The sequence below is a fragment of the Equus asinus genome, chromosome 9 (genome assembly GCF_041296235.1).
Source record: "Equus asinus isolate D_3611 breed Donkey chromosome 9, EquAss-T2T_v2, whole genome shotgun sequence".
Classification (NCBI taxonomy): Eukaryota; Metazoa; Chordata; class Mammalia; order Perissodactyla; family Equidae; genus Equus; species Equus asinus.
The window spans coordinates 88,313,065-88,333,322 of record NC_091798.1 but is presented as its reverse complement, the minus strand read 5'-3'; the positions used below and the strand labels follow the sequence as shown (position 1 = coordinate 88,333,322).

Genomic DNA, 20,258 nt, shown 5'->3' with positions numbered 1-20,258 from the left:
CTAAGTGGAAAGAAGCCAGTCACAAAAGACTATATATGATTCCATTTGTATGAAATGTCCAGAATAGGCAAATCCATACAGACAGACGTAGATTAGTCATTGTGTAAGGTTGGGGGAGTGACTGCTTTGGAGTGATGAGAATGTTCTAAAGTTGATTGTGGTGCTAGTTGCACAATTCTGAGTACACTATGAATACACTGAATTGTACACTTTAAATGCATAACACTTTTAATCATTAGGGAAATGTAAATCAAATACAAATCAATTGTAGATCTCAATTAAGCTTTTTTTCCTTAAAGGCCACTGAAGTCGTTAAAATTTAGTGTTTTCTGAAACTGAAGAAATCCTTTTGATTGAACTGGAGAACAACCTGAGAATACAAACGACTGATTGAAGATAAATTGAAATAATCATAACTTAGGTCTGGAAAGACAATATATTAAAATCTGAAGGGCTGGGCGAGAAGAGCTGCTATTTGCGTTGTGTCAGGTGACGTATTGTTATCCTAATTTTAAAACTGACAGACTGAGTTGTATTAGAGTTACAGGACCAGAACATGCCTGTACTGTGTTGCCAACTCAGACCAGTCCGACTCCGCCCGGGCATTTTCCAGCCTCAGGTTGGCTGGGCGGGGAGAGCAAGGAGCCAAGAAGGGCAAGGAAGGCGGAGGGTGGGAGAATCGCACTGCCAGGAGGGTTTTCAGAGTGAACACTGGTAGAGAGCAAGACGGGGACAGGAAACTTTCAAGTTATCATGTTATGACTTGTACAGAAACACTCATTTTTACGGAGAAATGATTCCATGTCACTGTAGGATGTAACCCAAATTAAAAAGAGAAAACATATCCAACTTGGGAAATTCGTACCCCACACCAGCACCGCTTTCAACGTCGGGTCTCCTCCTCCGCCTTCGTCCTCCCCGACGCGGGATTCTTCAGCACCACCGGCCCTCCGACCACCTTGCAAAAGAGCAACTCGCGCGACACTTGGACGGCGGCCACACGCCGCGGAGACTGTGCGCCGGGGAGAGGCGACCGCTGCGTCTGCGCGTGCGCACCGCTCCCCGGCCCCTTCCGCCTCCGCCGCCGCAGCTCCAGCCGGCCGGTCCCACGCCGCCGCCCCGTCCGCCGTCCGCGGTTGCCCAGCCGGGTACCCGCGCCACCTGCGGCGGGGCAGGCGGCGCCCACCGCTCAGCGCCTGCGCGCACCGCGGGCGTCCGTCACCATGACAGCGACGGCGGGCGGCCCTGGTAAGCGCGGGCGGCTGCCCACCGCTGCCCGGGTGCGCCGCTTTCTCGGGCCCTGCGGCCGTGGCTGGGGGCGCTTCGCGGGCCCCCCCACCCCCACCCCCACCCCCACCCCGCAGCACCCCTGCCTTTCCCGAGCCTCGCGCTCCGCGTTCTGGGCGCGCACACTGTCCGCTGGCCTAGAACCTTGGTTCCCTGTGGACGTTAAGAGAAAAGCGTTTGGGGGCCCGGCCCCGTGGCCGAGTGGTTAAGTTCGCGCGCTCTGCTTCAGCAGCCCAGGGTTTCGTGGGTTCGGATCCTGGGCGCGGACATGGCACCTCCCATCAGGCCACGCTGAGGCGGCGTCCCACATGCCACAGCTGGAAGGACCTACAACTAAAATATGCAGCTGTGTACTGGGGGGATTTGGGGAGAATAAAGCAGAAAGAAAGAAAAAAAAGATTGGCAACAGTTGTTAGCTCAGGTGCCAATCTTTAAAAAAAAGAGAGAGAAAAGCGTTTGGGGCGGTCAAGAATGGCAAGACTATGTGCCCTGTTTTAAAAGGGTTGCTTTTTTTTTTTTTTTTTTTTTGAGGAAGATTAGCGCTGAGCTAACTACTTCCAATCCTCCTGTTTTTGCTGAGGAAGACTGGCCCTGAGCTAACATCCGTGCCCATCTTCCTCTACTTTATATGTGGGATGCCTACCACAGCATGGTGTGCCAGGCAGTGCCATGTCAGCACACGGGATCCGAACCAACAAACCCGGGCCACCAAGAAGCGGAACCTGCGAACTTAATTGCTGCACCACCAGGCCAGCCCCTAAAAGGATTGCTTTTTTTAGAGTAGTTGTAGGTTCGTAGGAAAGTTGAGTGGAAGATACAGTGATTTCTGTAAACCCCCTACCCCAGCGCCCACAGTTTCCTGGCTGTGAACGTCCTACACCAAGGTGGACGTTTGTAGTAACGCTTGTGAAGCCACGTTGACACATCGTTATCTTCCAAAGTCCATAGTTTACCAGAAGGCTCACTCTTGGTGTACATTCACCGGGGTTGGACAGATGTGTAATGACATGTATCCATCATTAGGATATCATGCAAAGTAGTTTGACTACCCTAAAGATCCTCTGTGGTCCACTTATTGGGCCCTCTCTGCACCCCCATTAACCCCTGACAACCACTGATCTTTTTACTGTCTCCAGAGTTTTTCCTTTTCCGGAATGTCGTGTAGTTGGACTCGTATAGTCTAGCCTTTTCAGACTGGCTCCTTTCACTTAGTAATAGGCTTTTAAGGTTGCTCATGTCTTTTCAGGGCTTGATAGCTCATTTCTTTTTAGCACTGAATAATATTCCATTGTCTGGATGTACCAAAGTTTATTTATCTGTTCACCTACTGAAGGACGTCTTGGTTGTGTGAAAGATAACATGAGTGGAGCCATATTAAAATAAAGCCAGAGCAGCCGTTTCAGAAGATCTTCTACCTATCTTGTTAGATTTATACCCAGGTATTTATTTTTGGGGGGTGCTAATGTAAATGGTATTGTTTTCCCTTTCAAATTGCACTTGTTCATTGCTGGTATATAAGAAAATGATTGACACTGGAATATTAATCTTGTATTCTACAACCTCGCTATAATCACTTAGTAAGTCAAGGAGTTTTGTGTTGATTCTTTGAGAATTTCTGCATAGACAGTCATGTCATCTGTGAACAAAGATAGCCTTTTTTTTCCTTTGGTTGTCTTGGTGCATTTGCTAGGGCTTTCAGTATGATGTTGGAAAGGAGTGGTGAGAGGGGAGGAATATTGCTTTTTGAGGTCTTGGTTAAAATGAAAGGAATGTGACATTTACCTAATCCGTAATTTCAACAGACCAAATGGGAAGTAGTTTTGGTCAGTCCATTTTCTGTTTGGGAACTGGGTAAGGATGGGAAATGCAGACAAAGGGATGTGGCCAAGCGTTGTTCCAGCTTTTCGTTGACAACCTTTGCAAACTGGTGATTGGTGTGTCTCTGTTATTTGACCCTGAAGTCAGAGGTGTTTTAAGCCAGACAATTCTACTCCAGAAGGTTACAGTATCTTTCACATACACCTAAGAAGTTATGTTAGACAGCTTTGGTGACACGTTTCTTTTTGAGTTTAAATTTTTTCCTGAGTGTAGACATAATACATGCTCATGATAGAGCACTTATGAAGTATATTGAAGTACGGAAAAAAATCCACATAATGCCGGTCCTCAGAGGCACCACTAGTAACTTTCTGGCGTGTTTCCTAAGAATCCTGACTTTTAAGAAAATACAGTTAAAATCATAGTAAATATATGTTTTTTTATCCTGCATCTTCTCATAACATACCATGTCATGAACTTTTTATAACATAATTTTGAATGATTGATTACATTGCATCGTACAATTATACTATAATTTACTTAACCAGGCTCTTAATTTTAGACATTTATCAGTGTTTCACTTGTTGTTTCTCACAGAACTCCTGCTGCAATGAACATCTTTGCGTTGTTCTTCCTCGTTTCTGATTTTTTTTAACCCTAGACTGAACTCATTCAACGGGAATTACTGGATCAAAGGATATCAACATTTTGTAAGGCTGTGCTAAAGCTGCATCAAACATTCTATTCATATTTAACAGCCAAATCAGTCACATATCTTATCATGAGGATATACTGTGATTTAATTATTTCCCCATTGTTGGACACTTCTGTTGTAGCCAACAATTATTGTGCCTTCTAAAAATGCCTAACTTAAATGTAAAAACAATGATGGCCATGTTGTGTATTTTCATCCAAGTCTGAAGGGTCTGTGACCCCATTGCATATGCCGAACAGGGTCATGTGCTCTGAGAGCAGATGGCTTGGGGGCTAACAGATCCTGCAGCGGACTGTCTCCTCTCTTTACTCTGTAGCCTGACGTACAGAGTGGTTGCCAAGTTCATGCATGTTACTTAGAAGTTATTTTTACACGCACCTTCATCCTCTAATCAAATTACCACTTTTTCTCAGTGTCTCATCAGCAGTTTCTGATAGTGGTTTCTAGGTTTTTAACTGCCCTTACGTGGAGTGAATAAACAAATAATTAACAGAAAACACAATGTCATGCATAGAGAATTTGCAACCACCCGGTAGGCACTTAAATGTTTGAATGAACAAGAATTAGGGAGGTAAGATTATAGATAACTGCTGTCACTGTCTTTCACCTTTGTCTCATTGTTATATTGGAATATGGCATAATTTGGAGTGGACCTGGTTTCAAGTGTATTTGTCTGGGTTAACGCACATATTTTAATGCTTAATTAAGAGAAAATCTGGTCTGCCATAAAGTAGTCAATAGATACGGGAGTTGGGTATGTTTGTACATGCTCGATAAATCTGTGAGTACTAGCTCAGGGGTTTGCTTAGTCACTCATATAAATGTTGCTGAGACTTATAATCTGAAGGTGAATATACTTAAATGTGTAAGTTAAGACTCTAAATTGTTAATATTAATAGAGAATGGGGAGGGGCTGGCCCCGTGGCCGAGTGGTTAAGTTCGCGCGCTCCGCTGCAGGCGGCCCAGTGTTTCGTTAGTTCAAATCCTGGGCGCGGACATGGCACTGCTCATCAAACCACGCTGAGGCAGCGTCCCACATGCCACAACTAGAAGGACCCACAACGAAGAATACACAACTATGTACCGGGAGGCTTTGGGGAGAAAAAGGAAAAAATAAAATCTTTAAAAAAAATAAAAAATAAATAAAAATAGAGAATGGGGAGAAAACAATTAAGGTGGAGAAAACAATTAAGTTGTACAAAATGTAAAAGTGTTCTTTTTTTTAACTTGTTAAAATTTTTCCTTTTTCCCCCAAAGCCCCCTGGTACATAGTTGTGTATTTTTAGTTGTGGGTCCTTCTAGTTGTGGCATGTGGGATGCTGCCTCAGCATGGCTTGACAAGCGGTGCCATGTCTGTGCCCAGGATGCGAACTGGCAAAACCCTGGGCCACTGAAGCGGAGCGCGAGAACTTAACCACTCGGCCGCGGGGCCAGCCCCAGAAGTTTTAAAAGCTTTGGCTGTACATACACTTTACTTATTTATGGGGCCGGGATTGGAGAAGATATCTTATGAAAATTCCTACTTTAAAATACCTGCTTCTTACCAGTTTTTTTTTTCCTACATACTTTCTCATGCTTCTGAGGTTCAGACTATCCTATATGTTTACTAATTATTACTTACATCATATATAGCATGTTTATATATTTAAATATATATTATATACCTGCCACATCATAATACTTGTTCTCAGTTCTTAAAATTTTGTATTTTTCTCAGTTTAATGACTTTATTCTCTCTCGATATATGCTGTACCCTTTCTTATTAAAAAATATTTTAATCCATAAAAAAACAATCTATTCTTTTTAATGTAAATGCTGTTATTTTAGGATCTTGGAGTGAAAATATACTGGAATATTTTCTGAGAAGTAACCAGATCACAGCGGAGGATGGCGCCCAGATCACCTGGTACCATGCCGCTAACCACAAGGCCCAAGTGAATGAGGCGCTGAAAAGTGAGTCGGGACGGACACTTGTGTTGACATTGGATGGTGGACGAATTCAACTCTTTTTTTGATATCTGGGCATGTTTGCAGGTATCAGAACGTAGATGATCCAAATCTAAATTCTAGGCTGACAAAACATTTTTATGAAAGATCCCATTTCATTTACAAAATGAATGAATTTCCGTAATGGAAGAATTTTCTTATTTTTCGGAAGTGATTTGTCTTTTCTATGTCCTATTTGAAACTCTCATATACTATTACACTTGCTGATGTATTGTAGTGATTTGAATAAAATTGTTAAGATTGGGGTCATATATCTTACATATTTTTGTGTCTTTCACAGTGTACTAAAGAGAGGCTCAATAAATATTTGTTGAATTGATGGATGAAGCCACTGTATGCTAATATATAGTTAAGTGCCTTGGGCAGTAATTATGCCTAGGCTAGAAACCAAGCCTTTTGGTTCACTGTATGCTCACACATATTTACCCCTTCATTATGTAGATGAGCATATGGCAGGGTCTCAGGCTTTTCCTGTGAAGTTCCCCTTGTCGCTGCAGCAGCAGAGGAGAGTGAAAGCACGTCACCAGAGGGCTGGAGCACAGCTTGAAGTGATCTGGTCCCACAAGGAAAATTCCTCAAAGTCCCATGTTTTACTGTAAAAATGTATGCATTTTTAGCGTCCTACTCAATTATGTATCTGGATAATGTCCCTGAGTAACGTATCTGAATATGTATTTCTTTCATTGTAAAGATATTGTTTTAAATCGCTTTTCTTTGCTCCTCAAAGGGAGGAACTTTGTCTTGTTTAATATTGAATCCTTAGTACCTAAAGCAGTGCCTAGCATGTAATAAGCACACCATGATTATTTAATAAATGAATTTTAGCAAAAGCAATGCTTTAGGGAAAAGTTAGTTAGTGACTGCCAGGAGCTGGCGGGAGTAGGAAATAGGGAGTGAGTGCCAACAGGTGCAGGTTTTCTTTTTGGGAGGGTGAAATTTTTCTGGAATTAGATAGTGGTGATGGTTGCAGAATCTTCTGAATATTTTAAAAACCAGTGAGTGCTATACTTCAAAAGGATGAATTTTATAGTCTGTGAATTAAACATCAATTTTTAAAAAATGAACAAAGGATAGGAAGAAATAAAACTTAATTACAGACAATATGGTTGTGTATATAGAAACTCAAAAAGATTCTACACATAAATGGTTGTAATTCATAGGTAAATTTAGAGAATCTCAGGATATAAAGTCAAAATAGAAAATAAATTTTATTTCTATGTAACAATAACTAAAAATTTGGAAAAAATCTTAAAAATTTATAATTTGTAATAGTACATGCAGAATTCTCATACCTAGCAATAATCTCATTAAATATGGATACTTTACATTTAACCGTGTTTTAAAAATTACTAATGGAAAATCATTTCCAATTGCTGGCAGGCTGGTGTTGACCTGAGAAGTTTTCATCGGTTACTTAGTCTTCAGATATGATCCTCTTTACTGTCTGTTAGGCAGCCGGAGCCCCAAGTGTTATAGTTTGGGGAATGCTCCTCATTGAGTCCCTTTTCTCAGCTGTGGCTGGTCTTGCAATTTCTTTCTAGTCCCAAGGAAAGAAACAGGTTCTTGGAGACATGAAGACTATGTTTCAGTGATTTATCTCATTTCTCCCAGAATATTTAAATTTAGCACAGCTATTATTAATAGAGCTGTTTCCATTTTTATTAACATGTGAAACTGGATTTTAGCAATGTCTATGATAAAAAAAAAAAACAAAGTACAGTAGGAGCAATGTAAGGGCATCCCTTGGTGTCACGCTGTCAGCACCTGCATCTCAGAATAGTCAAAATTATTCATGCAAGTTATTATGTATAATGTAATTTTATGTTATAACATTTCTGCATTTAGATTTTAAAAACGTATATTAAAAGGTATGCTGGTTCAAAAAGTAGAAAACATTGTCTTTTTGAGAATAAAAAATGTATTTTAAAAAAGCCTTTATAACATCTTTAGGAAAAATGTTGACTATAGTCACCAACTAAATGTATTAATAAAACTATACTAAATTGCTCCATTAGAGCACATAAACAATATAGGCAAAATATATGTTTAATTTCATTTCTATAAACATGCTTCTTTGAGTTTTGATTTGAGTGAGTGTAAATAGTAACTAGATTTGAGTGTAAATAGTAACTGAGGTTTTCTTCTTTTCTTTTGAAAACAAAGCTGTACAATCATTTGGTCTTTGGATAGAGAGATAATGTAGTTGAACCAATAGTAGTTAGATCCCCTTTCTTTTGCCCTCTTTCTTGGGAGAAAATAAATAATGAGGGGGAAAAGCCCTTTTGATATCTCAGCCTGGGGATGGGAAAAGTTGGTTTTGCTCAGGAGTCCGTGCGGCCAGGGGAAGCAAGGCAGATTTGGCTCTGGTCACAAGCTGGACCTCCTGCGGTTGGGGTGACGTGTATCCTGATGTGCAGACGTCCCCTCTGCTCTCCCTGAACTGGGAAATATGGTGACCGGGCAGTATCCCAAAGCAGAAGGATGCCCTGGCCTTCAAAAGCCTTCTCCCCAGGGCTGGGCGTGGGAGACTCAGGAGAGAGGCTGAGCAGCTCCCATCTCTGTGTCTCCAGGCCGGGCCTCCCTCTCTTCTGAGTATTAGTCTATCCGTCTACTTCGTTGGTGTTTTCACTTAGAGAGCTCAAGTGCATCTCTAATTTAAGTTATTCAAAAGGAAATTCTTAATTATGTCTACTAACCTGTACTTCCTACAGTCTTTCCTATCTCAGTAAATAGCATGATAATCCTTCTAGAAACTTAAGCCAGAAATGTGGGAGTCATCGATTCTGTTTTCTTTATTTCTTGTATCTGGTCTATTATCCAAACATAGTTCTATTCCAAAATACATTTTGAATTGGTCCACATCTCTCTGTGTCTGCTGTCACCATCCTTGTCCAAGCCGTCATGATCTCTCGTCCCTGTAGCTTCCCTTCTTATTCTTAAAGGAGACCTTCAGGGACATACTTTACTTGGGACCTGAGTCTCCCTGACACTGCCATTTAGTGATGTTTTTTTTCTGCTCATGGGAATGAATGGAGTTAACAAATGAAGACTCTATTACTCTTTTTTTTTTTAAAGATTTTATTTTTCCCCCCAAAGCACCTCGGTACATAGTTGTGTATTTTTAGTTATGGGTCCTTCTAGTTGTGGCATGTGGGATGCTGCCTCAGCATGGCTTGATGAGTGGTGCCATGTCTGCACCCAGGATCCGAACTGATGAAACCCTGGGCCGCCGAAGTGGAGTACACGAACCTAACCACTCGGCCATGGGGCCGGCCCCCTGACTATTACTCTTAAGCAAGAAATTCTCAGGCCTGTGTGCTCCTTTACAACTGCACTGATGGAGAACATAGAATGCCTACATATATTTTGCTAAACATCACACTTCATTGGTAATTCATGATTCCTTTTTAAAAATTAGACAAAAGCTTGACCCTTTGCAACTCAAATATGACATTAGAAAATTGAGTTGGAGATACCATGGACCCACAACCCATTCCCCCAATTTCTCATCCTGGGAAAGTAATAAAACAGATTAGATCATCCATTTTTCTGCTAATTCAGTTGCCCTGTTTCTCTACAGGCTGAAAAAGAGACTTCTCTGCATCTGCCCCGCATTGCCAGGGGAACCACACAAGCGTCTTCAACCATGTGAGCAATCCCACCTTTGGCAGGGGACTGAAGGCTGTGTCGATAGAACCTGGATACAGCTTAGAATCGCGTTTGTAGAGCATAAAGGGAGTACAGAACTGGTGGGCCTTGGTCTCTCATCTGTACTTTACCTCATTATAAGCAAAAGAACCTAAATGTGATCTAGCTTAGGGAAGAGAGATATAACAAACACCATTGGCTGCCTACTCCATCACCATTCCCCTTTTCTTCCTTCCTAAGACAACTCCCGTTTTATTAAGGTATCCATCTCTGCTCCGTGCAACCGTATGGAAGCTGACTTCATTTCTAGCCCCAGGAGTGGATTAGAATAAGTTAATCAGCACTTGGAGTTCCCTTGATGGTTCATATTGTTCCCATAGTGGGCAAGTGATCTAACCTGGCTCACTCAGACCCAAGGAAAGTACTTATTATCCATAATTATCAAAGAAGAGTTCTGTCTTAAAACTGAAATACGCAAATGTGGAAGTATGTAACCCCAGTGGCCTTGGGATCTGCCTTACAATCATAATAGAAATCAGCCTTAAGATGAAGACAACACCAGGAACAGTAAAGAAGAGCCATGAAGACTGATAACATCATTGAGCTGCCGATGATACCACACCTGGAGCCCCCCTACCTCTGAACTTCCAGTTACATGAGATGATCAGATTCTTTATTAGCTTGAATCTGAATTTCTGTTAACTTGCAGCCAGAAGCATCCAGTGGATATATGAGTCAACCCTGATTTGGCAAATCATTTTCCCTGCTTCCACTTTTGTCCTGTCTAGCTCATTTTCTACCCAGCAAAGTAGTGTTTTTAAACACAGATCGGGCTTTTTTTGCTCAAAACCCCTTAATGTTTTTCCATTTAAAGTCCTTAATATGGCTGTTAGATGGGCACTCTTTTAGTTCCACCACTCTGGTTTCCAGGAGGAGAGAGTTTTCCCTAAATGCTTTGGCCTCTTGCCTCACTGATTATTCCTCTCACGGCGGTAAGGAGAATTTTTTGGTTTGTGGTTGATCTATCAAAGGTGCTGGGCAAAGGAGTGTGCTCCGGTCTCCTCTTCCACCTGGACAGTGGGAGGGCAACAGTCTGGATATTTGTATTTGCTGGAAATTTGCTTCAAAGAGGCAGTTCCAGAGTTTGGACTGGGAGGTGATGGTGGAAATCAGGAGTCAGCAAGCTCGTTTAGCTCTCAGCTAATACATCCTCTGACCTAGGCTTTTAGGTAACTAAGGTAATACTGTGAGCCTTATCTTCTGACTTGGCTATTTTATTTCTCAGAATCCATCTGGAGAATGGGATGCTGTTTATTGGAATCTTCAAACCACCTCCATAACCTGTAAAGCCCTGCGTAAACTGGCCTGTTTCTCCCACTTCATCTGTCACAGGGTTCTTAGATTCCAGCTCTGCCAGCCTTACAGTTCCTCACATAGCTAAGCTCTTTTCCTTCTCAGGCTGTCACAGATATACTTTCCTGGAGTACCCTTTGCTACACTTTGCTTGGCTAACCACTTACACATCCTTTGGTATCAGCTGAATTGCCATTTCCTCGAAAAGACTTTTCCTGATCTCAGAATCAAAATTCAGGGTAGCACCTTGTACTTTTCCTTCGTATGTGGCCTTTTGTGATGGGCTCCTTTCACTTAGCGTGTTTTCAATATTCATCTATGTTGTAGCATTTATCAATACTTCATTCATTTTTGTGGCTGAATAATATTTGATTGTATGGTTATACCACGTTTTGATTACCCATTTGGGTTTGTTTCCATTTCTTGGCTACTATAAATAAGGCTACTGTGAACATTTGTGTACAAGTTTCTGTGTGGACACACATTTTCACTTCCCTTGCATATGTGTCTAGGAGTGGAATTGCTAGGTCACATGGTGACTCTATGTCTAAGTTTTTGAGGAACTGCCAAGCTTTTCTAAAGCAGCTGCACCTTTTTACATTCCACCAGCAGAGTGAATGAGGGTTCTGATTTCTCCACATCCTTGCCAACACTTGTTATTGTCTGTCTTTTTCATTATAGCCATCCTAGTGTGTGTCAATTGGTATGTCATTGTTTAGATTTGCATTTCCTTACAGCCTAATGATGTTCAGCATGTTCTCGTGTGCATATTGGTAAGTGACCCATATTTGCAGCTCAGTAGCCTTTTCAGCCTGTAGAAATTTGAGAGCCTATCTCTTTTCATTTTGAACTATCTTTTTGGATCCAAATGGATACAGCTCCATTAAAAATGTAGTGGGCTTTCTATATATCAAATTATAAACCATTCCTTTAATCAAAAACCTCATCCCCAAATCTCTTTGGGGTAGGCCTCTCTCTACTTTGGTCTGCCAGTTAAGGTGCTGTGGGACAATACCCTTAAGATTCTAGAATTTCTTTTGTGTAACTCTGGGAGTCCATGAGCCACCATCTTTTTGAGGTCTTAACAAATGATCTTGTAGTTGCTTCCTTGATTTGATCTTGACCATGAGGCCATAGTTTACTAACAGCATCCTGAATTTGACTTTTGGTACTTTCAACATTCTGCGGGGAAACCTCTTTGGTCAAATCCACAAATTCATTTGGTACCCTCTCTATCTTCCTTCCACCATTTGCTACAAGTGATAATGTAGCCCAGCGTTTCACCACTGTATAAAACAGGTTGTCTGTTCTCAAGCTTCCAGTAAGAATTTCCTCACTGCTCTTCCAACTTCCGTTAACAGTGCATTCCCTGCCTTTCTTGAATCCACCAGATCCTAAAGCTGGTGTCACATGTTTCAGGTTTTTGTTATGGCAACACCCCACTTCCAGGTAACTGTTTGTTTTCTATTGCTGGGTAATAAACTACCCCCAAACTTAGTGGCTTAAAATAACAATGACTTATTATTTCTCTTGATTTTGAGAGTCAGCTGGTGGCTCTCCCATTCTATGTGTTGTAGGTTGGGGACACTCCTGTTGCTGCATTTGGCTGGGAGCCCAGCTGGGCCCAGAAATTCTAAAATGGCCTCACTCACAAGTCAGAGATCTTAATGCTGTCTGTCAGGCAGGAAGTCTTAGTTCTTCTTCGTGTGGCTTCTCTCCCTTGTCGTGGTCTCTGAGTCTTCACTAGTCTTGCCTGAACTTCTTTGCATGGTGGCTGGCTTTCAAGAGGATGAAAGCAGACGCTCCCAGGCCTTTTAAAGGCTAGGCCTAGAACTGAAAGTTTTACTTCCATTACCTTGGTCAAAACAAATCACAAGGCCAGCCTAGAATCAAGCAGAGGAGAAAGAAATGAGAAGAGAGGTATGAATGTGTGGGAGGAATTGTTGTCTACCATCTGACCTTGGAGTCACTCTACTACCGCCTGCTAAACACATTCACACCAAGTGACTGGTGGAGCTTATTGCTTATTCCAGGGATGTGTGCGCTTTTAAACAGTGGCCAAGCTTTAAGTCAAAGAATGGAATCTGTAACTTAGGGCTTCAAACATAGCAATAAATCTGTGGTTTCTAATTTGAGGGATGAGAAGATAAAATTACTATTTTTATTCTCAGAAACTTAAACAAATACTTATTAAGCCTCCCTTTGTATACTCACTTTGCTATGTACTTGGAAGAAATTAAATAATATGACAGCAGCTTAAGAGCTGTGTGACCTAGGGAAAGGCATTGAACTCCTCACTACCTGTTTGCTCATCTGTAAAAACTAAGGACAGCATATAAAGGCCTCGTCCAGTACCTGGCACTTAGTAGTTACTAGTTAATGTTAGTTTTCTTTCCTTCCTTTTATCCTCCTCAAAAGGATACTGGACATGGCATCTTCTGTAGTCCTTGTTTTAATGAGATTGAGTTCTTTTATTTGGACAGGTACTGCTCACATGATAGAAGCCGATGTCCTTCTTCCAAGTGATGGATCAGAACATGGCCAGCCAATCATGGCCCATCCTCCTGAAACAAACAGTGATAATACCCTACAGGAATGGCTAGCTGAAGTTCTGAAGAGCAATAAAGGCATCAAGCTGGATTTCAAGAGGTATTTGTACAAATATGTTCAGTTTTCTTGTTGTTACAGAATAACTTTGGAGGAAGAAAAGATTAATAGCTTTATATATCTGTGCCCGACTAACTTTGTACTTTTATTTAAATTGAAAATGGAATTGCCAAGTAATATGTTTCAGGAATGGACCTGAGATCCATTGAATTATTTGCTAAAATTGTTTCTTGGGAATCTTTTCAGGCTAAAATTAAGTTAATTTTTACAAAGCAATTTATCATAAGTGACCATTGTGATAATAGAATGGTAAATTTAAAATACTACTTTTGTTAAAAAGTAGTCCAGGAGACGAGAAACAAAGGAAATGCAGGAGAACAGGAAAACGAGCAATAAAATGGCAGCATTAGGCCCCCATGTTTCAATAATCACTCTAAATGTAAATGGATTGAATTCTCCAATCAAAAGACATAGAATGGCAGGATAAATTAAAAAAACAAGACCCAAGAATATGCTGCCTCCAGGAAATGCACCTCAGCCCCAGACAAACACAGACTCAGAGTGAAGGGATGAAAGACAATACTCCAAGCTAAAAATGAACAAGAGAAAGCAGGTGTTGCCATACTTTTATCAGACAAAGTAGACTTCAAGACAAAACAGGTAAAGAGAGACAAAGAGGGGCAGTATATAATGATCAAAAGGGCACTCCACCAAAAAGACATAACATGGGGCTGGCCCAGTGGCACAGCAGTTAAGTGCGCAAGTTCCGCTTCGGTGGCCCGGGGTTTGCCAGTTCAGATCCGGGTGCGGAGATGGCACCACTTAGCAAGCCATGCTGTGGTAGGCATCCTACATATAAAGTAGAGGAAGATAAGCATGGATATTAGCTCAGGGCCAGGATTCCTTAGCAAAAAGAGGAGGATTGGCAGCAGTTAGCTCAGGGCTAATCTTCCTCAAAAAAAAAAAGACATAACACTTATAAATATATATGCATCCAACAAGGAGCACCAAAGTACATAAAGCAATGATTAACAAAACTAAAGGGGGATATCCTTTTATAGTAGGGGACCTCAACACCCCACTAACACCAATAGATAGATCATCCAGACAGAAAGTCAACAAAGAAATTGTAGAATTAATTTAAAAACTAGACCAGATGGACTTAATAGATATATGTACAACACTCCATCCGAAAACAGCAGGTTACACATTCTTCTCAAGTGCGCATGGAACAGTCTCCTTATGTTGGGAAACAAAGCAAGCCTCAATAAATTTAAGAGGATTGGAATAATATGAAGCATCTTTTCTGACCATAATGCTATGAAACTAGAAATCAGTTACAAGAAAAAAGCTGGCAATGGGGCAAAGATGTAGAGATTAAACAACATGCTACTGAACGACCAGTGGATCATTGACTAAATCAAAGGAGAAATTAACTATTATTTGGAGACAAATGAAAATGAAAACACACCGTACCAACTCATTTGGGAATGCAACAAAAGCTGTCCTAAGAGGGAAATTCGTTGCACTACAGGCTCACCTCAACAAACAAGAAAAATCTCAAACACCTAACAGAATTAGAAAAAGAAGAACAAACGAAGTCCAAAGTCAGTAGAAGGAAGGAAATAATAAAAATGAGAAGCAGAAATAAATGAAATTGAAACAAAAAAGACAGTAGAAAGGATGAATGAAACAAAGAGCTGGTTCTTCAAGAAAATAAACAAAATTGACAAATCCTTAGCCAGGTTCACTAAGAAAAAAGGAAAGAAGACTCAAATAACTAAAATTAGGAATGAAAGAGGAGAAATTGCAACGGATACCACAGAAATACAAAATATTATAAGAGAATACTATGAAAAACTATATGCCAACATATTGGACAACCTAGAAGAAATGGATAAATTGTTAGACTCTTACAACCTCCCAAAACTGAATCAAGAAGAAATAGAGAATCTGAATAGACCAATCACAAGTAAAGAGATTGAAACAATAATCAAAGGCATCTCCAAAAATACAAGTGCAGGACCAGATGGCTTCTCTGGAGAATTCTAGCAAACATTCAAAGAAGATTTAATACCTGTCCTTCTCAAACTATTCCAGAAAATTGAGGAAGATGGAGCACTTCCAAACACATCCTACGAAGCCAACATCACCCTGATATCAAAGCCAGACAACACAAAGAAGGAAAATTACAGGCCAATATTGCTGATGAACATAGATGCAAAAAATCCTGAACAAAATATTGGCAAACTAAATACAGCAATACGTTAAAAAGATCATGCACCATGATCAAGTGGGAGTTATACCAGGGATCAGGGATGGTTCAACATCCACAAGTCAATCAATGTGATACACCACATTAACAAAATGAGGAACAAAAACTGTATGATCATCACAATAGACGCAGAGAAAGCATTCAGTAAGATCCAACATCCACTTATGATAAAAATACTCAATAAAATGGGTATAGAAGGAAAGTACTTCAACATAATAAAGGCCATATATGACAAACCCACAGCCAACATCATATTCAATGGGGAAAAACTGAAAGGTATCCTTCTGAGAACAGGAACAAGACAAGGATGCCCACACTCACCACTCTTATTCAACATAGTACTGTAGGTTTTGGCCAGAGCAATCAGGCAAGAAAAAGAAAGAAAAGGAATCCAAATCGGCAGTGAAGAAGTGAAACTCTCACTGTTTGCTGATGACGTGATTTTATATAGAGAAAATCCTAGAAAATCCATCGGAAAGCTACTAGAAATAATCAACAGTTACAGCAGAGTTACAGGGTACAAAATCAACTTACATAAATCAGTTGCATTTCTATACTCTAATAACAAACTAACAGAAAGAGAAATCAAGAACATAATCCCATTCACAATCGCAACAAAAAGAATAAAATATCTTGGAATAAATTTAACCAAGGAAGTGAAAGACTTATACAATGAAAACTACAAGACGTTCCTGAAAGAAATTGATGATGACATAAAGAGATAGCAAGACATTCCATGCGCATGCATTGGAAGAATAAACATAGTTAAAATGTCCATAACACCTAAAGCAATCTACAGATTCAGTGCAATCCAATCAGAATCCCAATGACATTCTTCACAGAAATAGAACAAAGAATCTTAAAATTCATATGGGGCAACCAAAGACCTCAGATTGCTAAAGCAATCCTGAGAAAAAAGAACAAAGCTGGAGGCATCACAATCCCTGACTTCAAAATACACTGCAAAGCTATAGTAATCAAAACAGCATGGGACTGGTACAAAAACAGGCACACAGATTAATGGAACAGAATTGAAAGCCCAGAAATAAAACCACACGTCTATGGACAGCTAATCTTTGACAAAGGAGCTGAGAACATACAATGAAGAAAGGAAAGTCTCTTCAACAAATGGTATTGGGAAAACTGGACAGCCTCATATAAAAGAATGAAAGTAGACCATTCTCTTATGCCATTCACAAAAATAAACTCAAAATGGATCAAAGAGTTGAAGTTAAGACCTGAAACCATAAGACTTCTAGAAGAAACTATAGGCAGTACACTCTTTGACATAGGTCTTAAAAGGATCTTTTTGGACACCATGTCTTCTCAGACAAGGGAAACAACAGAAAGAATAGACAAGTGGGACATATCAGACTAAAGAGCTTCTACAAGGCAAGTGAAAACAAGATTGAAATGAAAGACAACCCACCAACTGGGAAAAAATATTTGTGAATCATATATCTGACAAAGGGTTATTCTCCATAATATGTAAAGAACTCATACAACTCAACAACAAAAAATCAAACAATCAGATCAAAAAATGGGCAGGGAATATGAACAGACTTTTCTCCAAAGAAGATATACAGATGGCCAGTAAATACATGAGAAGATGTTCAACCTCACTAATCATCAGGGAAATGCAAATCAAAACTAAACTAAAATACCACCTTACACCTGTTAAATGGCTATAATCACTAAGACAAAAAATAACAAATGTTGGAGAGGGTGTGGAGAAAAGGGAGCTCTCATACACTGCTGTTGGGAATGCAAACTGGTGCAGCCACTATGGAAAACAGTATGGAGATTTTTCAAAAAATTAAAAATAGAAGTACCATATGACCCAGCCATCCCACTCCTAGGTATCTTCCCAAAGAACTTGAAATTAGCAATTCAAAGAGATCTTTGCATTATTCATTGCAGCATTATTCACAGTAGCCAAGACATGGAAGCAACCTAAGTGCCCATTGACTGGATAAAGGAGATATGAGATATATATATATATATATCTCAATAAAATAACAATGGAATACTACTCAGCCATAAAAAATGACAAAATCTTCCCATTCACAACAACATGGATGGACCTTGAGAGTATTATGTTAAGAAAAATAAGCCAGATAGAGCAAGAGAAACTCTGTATGACTCCACTCATATGTGGAAGATGAACAAACACATGGACAAAGAGAACAGATTAGTGGTTACGAGGGGGAAGGAGGTGGGGGGTGGGCACAAAGGGTGAAGGGGCAAACCTATAAGATGACTGACAGATAATAATGTACAACTGAAATTTTTCAGTCTTGTAAACTATGATAACCTCAATAGAAAAAAGTCCAGGAGAGAGAGAATTGAGAGAATTTTGTTGAGGTAGTTAATGCATATCCTGCTTGATCCAGGTTACTATATTTGTGTATGGGGAATTATTTAGAGTTCTTCAATAACTAAAATATTCCTTAAAAATAGCATTTTGGAGGCATTGATAATGAAGAGCAAGATTAAGTATCATTTCCTTCACTCTGGCTGTCAGGAAATTTTACTTTTGTGGTGTTTTGGCAGTTTAAAAATTATGTAAAGCTAGGAATATATTGTGACACCACCAGAGCTCACTATAAGGCATGAAGGCAACTTCTATGGAAATCTAGGATTTGTGGTAAACCTACCTCATCTCTGAACAATTGAATTGTTATAAATTGAATTATCTCAAGAAATTAATAAAGATTTGGAAATCTTACTCATAGGGTTATTGAGATGACTCCACTCATTTGTAGTGGAGCCAAATATACCAGTAAACCTCATTATACTGTTAGTGAATGAAACAGCTGTTTAAAATCGAAAAGCTTTTAGGATGGTGAATGGTCCAACTCCATTTTATTGGCAAAGAGTCCCAGAGAGGTTAAGTGATTCACCCAAGAACGACAGCCAAGCGCGATAGCTGAGTTAGGACCAGATCCCAGGTTTCCTGGAGCCAGCTCAGCATTCTCTGTAACATGAAACAAAGCATTTGATCTTTAGTGCTCAGTGACTCAAAGTTTTAGATCTCCTTGCCTTTTCATGTGCTCGGTGTTCTGTGTGTTTACTACTGCCCCTTGAATTGTTCCCTGTGACATATGCTTTGGCTCCTCACCAGTCAGCTCAGCTCGTTCGTTCCTGAACAGGAGCAGCTGCCACAAAAGGGCTGAGCCACTAGAAAGATTTTGCAAGTTTTTTGGTCATAGTGTGTTTGAAGGGACTGCCAGTCCGGCTGGAGAGCTCATGCTCTGAACCAGAACTCTGCACTACCTTTGTAAGAATAGCTGAGCCACCTGTTAGGTAAATTTTACTACTTCTTGTTTTGTGCCTCTAGGTTATTTTGTTTAGTATGCAAATAGTAACTAAGTAATGTAGAATGATTTTTAGATTTTACATGGAGTTTTAGCAAATAATTATTTTTTCCTTAGAATGTACATTTAACTACTTTATTGCAATTTTAAGTATGATTTTTACTTTATCATCCCCAACTTCTGAATGGAATTAATAGGAAAGTAAGATATGATACTCAGAAGTTTGACTTACAGGTAACTTTTTAGGAAAAAAACCCTAGTGTATAAAAACTAAATTTATATTCTTTCCTAGAGATTTAAATAAGTCCTACCAAAGAGAAATTTTAGGTAGTATTTTGATCGGGACTTCCCCTCTTCAAATGATCATCTTGGCAAACCTTTTGGCAGTTCTTAGTGGAAACTGAATACATGTAAGAAATTGAGAATATTGGCCACTGGTGGTTTTTTTTGTTTTGTTTTGTTTTTTAAGATTTTATTTTTTCCTTTTTCTCCCCAAAGCCCCCCGGTACATAGTTGTATATTCTTCATTGTGGGTCCTTCTAGTTGTGGCATGTGGGACGCTGCCTCAGCGTGGTTTGATGAGCAGTGCCATGTCCGCGCCCAGGATTCGAACCAACGAAACACTGGGCCGCCTGCAGCGGAGTGCGCGAACTTAACCACTCGGCCACAGGGCCAGCCCCTGGCCACTGGTGTTTTTGATTAGAATTACGTGGAATTTATAGATTAAGTGGGAGGGATGTGTCGTTTTGTCATATTTACAACATGGAGTCTTCCAGGTGAGGAACATGGTATGATATTCCTTGTCGTATATATTCTCTTTTGCTATTTGCCAAAGTTTGTCCTCAGTCCTTTTTTTCCCCCCCAAAAATATTAGGGCTTTTCCTCCACATTTATTCTTTTAGGATTATTTTGTCGAGTTCCAGAAAAATAAGAACTACAACAAAAAAAGTTTTATTTTCCTTAGTAAGGTTTTGTGTTTTTCTCAATGTAGGTTTTGTTTGTCTTATTTAAGTTTCCAGTAAGGGAGAGCCTCATTACTGCAGTCTGTGTTAGTGATAATTAAAATATGTACATGTATAATGGAACAGGAGTTCTGGTTCAGAGCATGAGCTCTCCAGCCGGACTGGCAGTCCCTTCAAACACACTATGACCAAAAAACTTGCAAAATCTTTCTAGTGGCTCAGCCCTTTTGTGGCAGCTGCTAGTGTTCAGGAACGAACGAGCTGAGCTG

The 20,258-nt window shown here is 40.1% G+C and overlaps 1 protein-coding gene across 12 annotated transcripts in view; it reads left to right on the top strand.

Annotated features, from left to right (window-relative positions):
- The first annotated feature begins 683 nt into the window (after positions 1-683).
- Positions 684-20,258, top strand: part of FAM151B (family with sequence similarity 151 member B) — a 36,403-nt gene continuing 16,828 nt past the window's right edge. For 3 of the 12 annotated variants that reach the window (XM_070517871.1, XM_070517870.1, XM_044777921.2), the window contains exons 1-3: positions 1,085-1,248; positions 5,648-5,773; positions 13,312-13,477. In XM_070517871.1, coding sequence (XP_070373972.1) covers positions 1,224-1,248; positions 5,648-5,773; positions 13,312-13,477 — 317 coding nt within the window. In that variant the 5' untranslated portion in view covers positions 1,085-1,223. Of the gene's footprint in view, positions 1,249-2,620; positions 2,727-3,702; positions 3,816-5,647; positions 5,855-9,407; positions 9,476-13,311; positions 13,478-20,258 lie in introns of those variants that run through there. The other 9 variants (XM_070517874.1, XM_070517873.1, XM_070517877.1 and 6 more) reach the window with 9 other exon arrangements.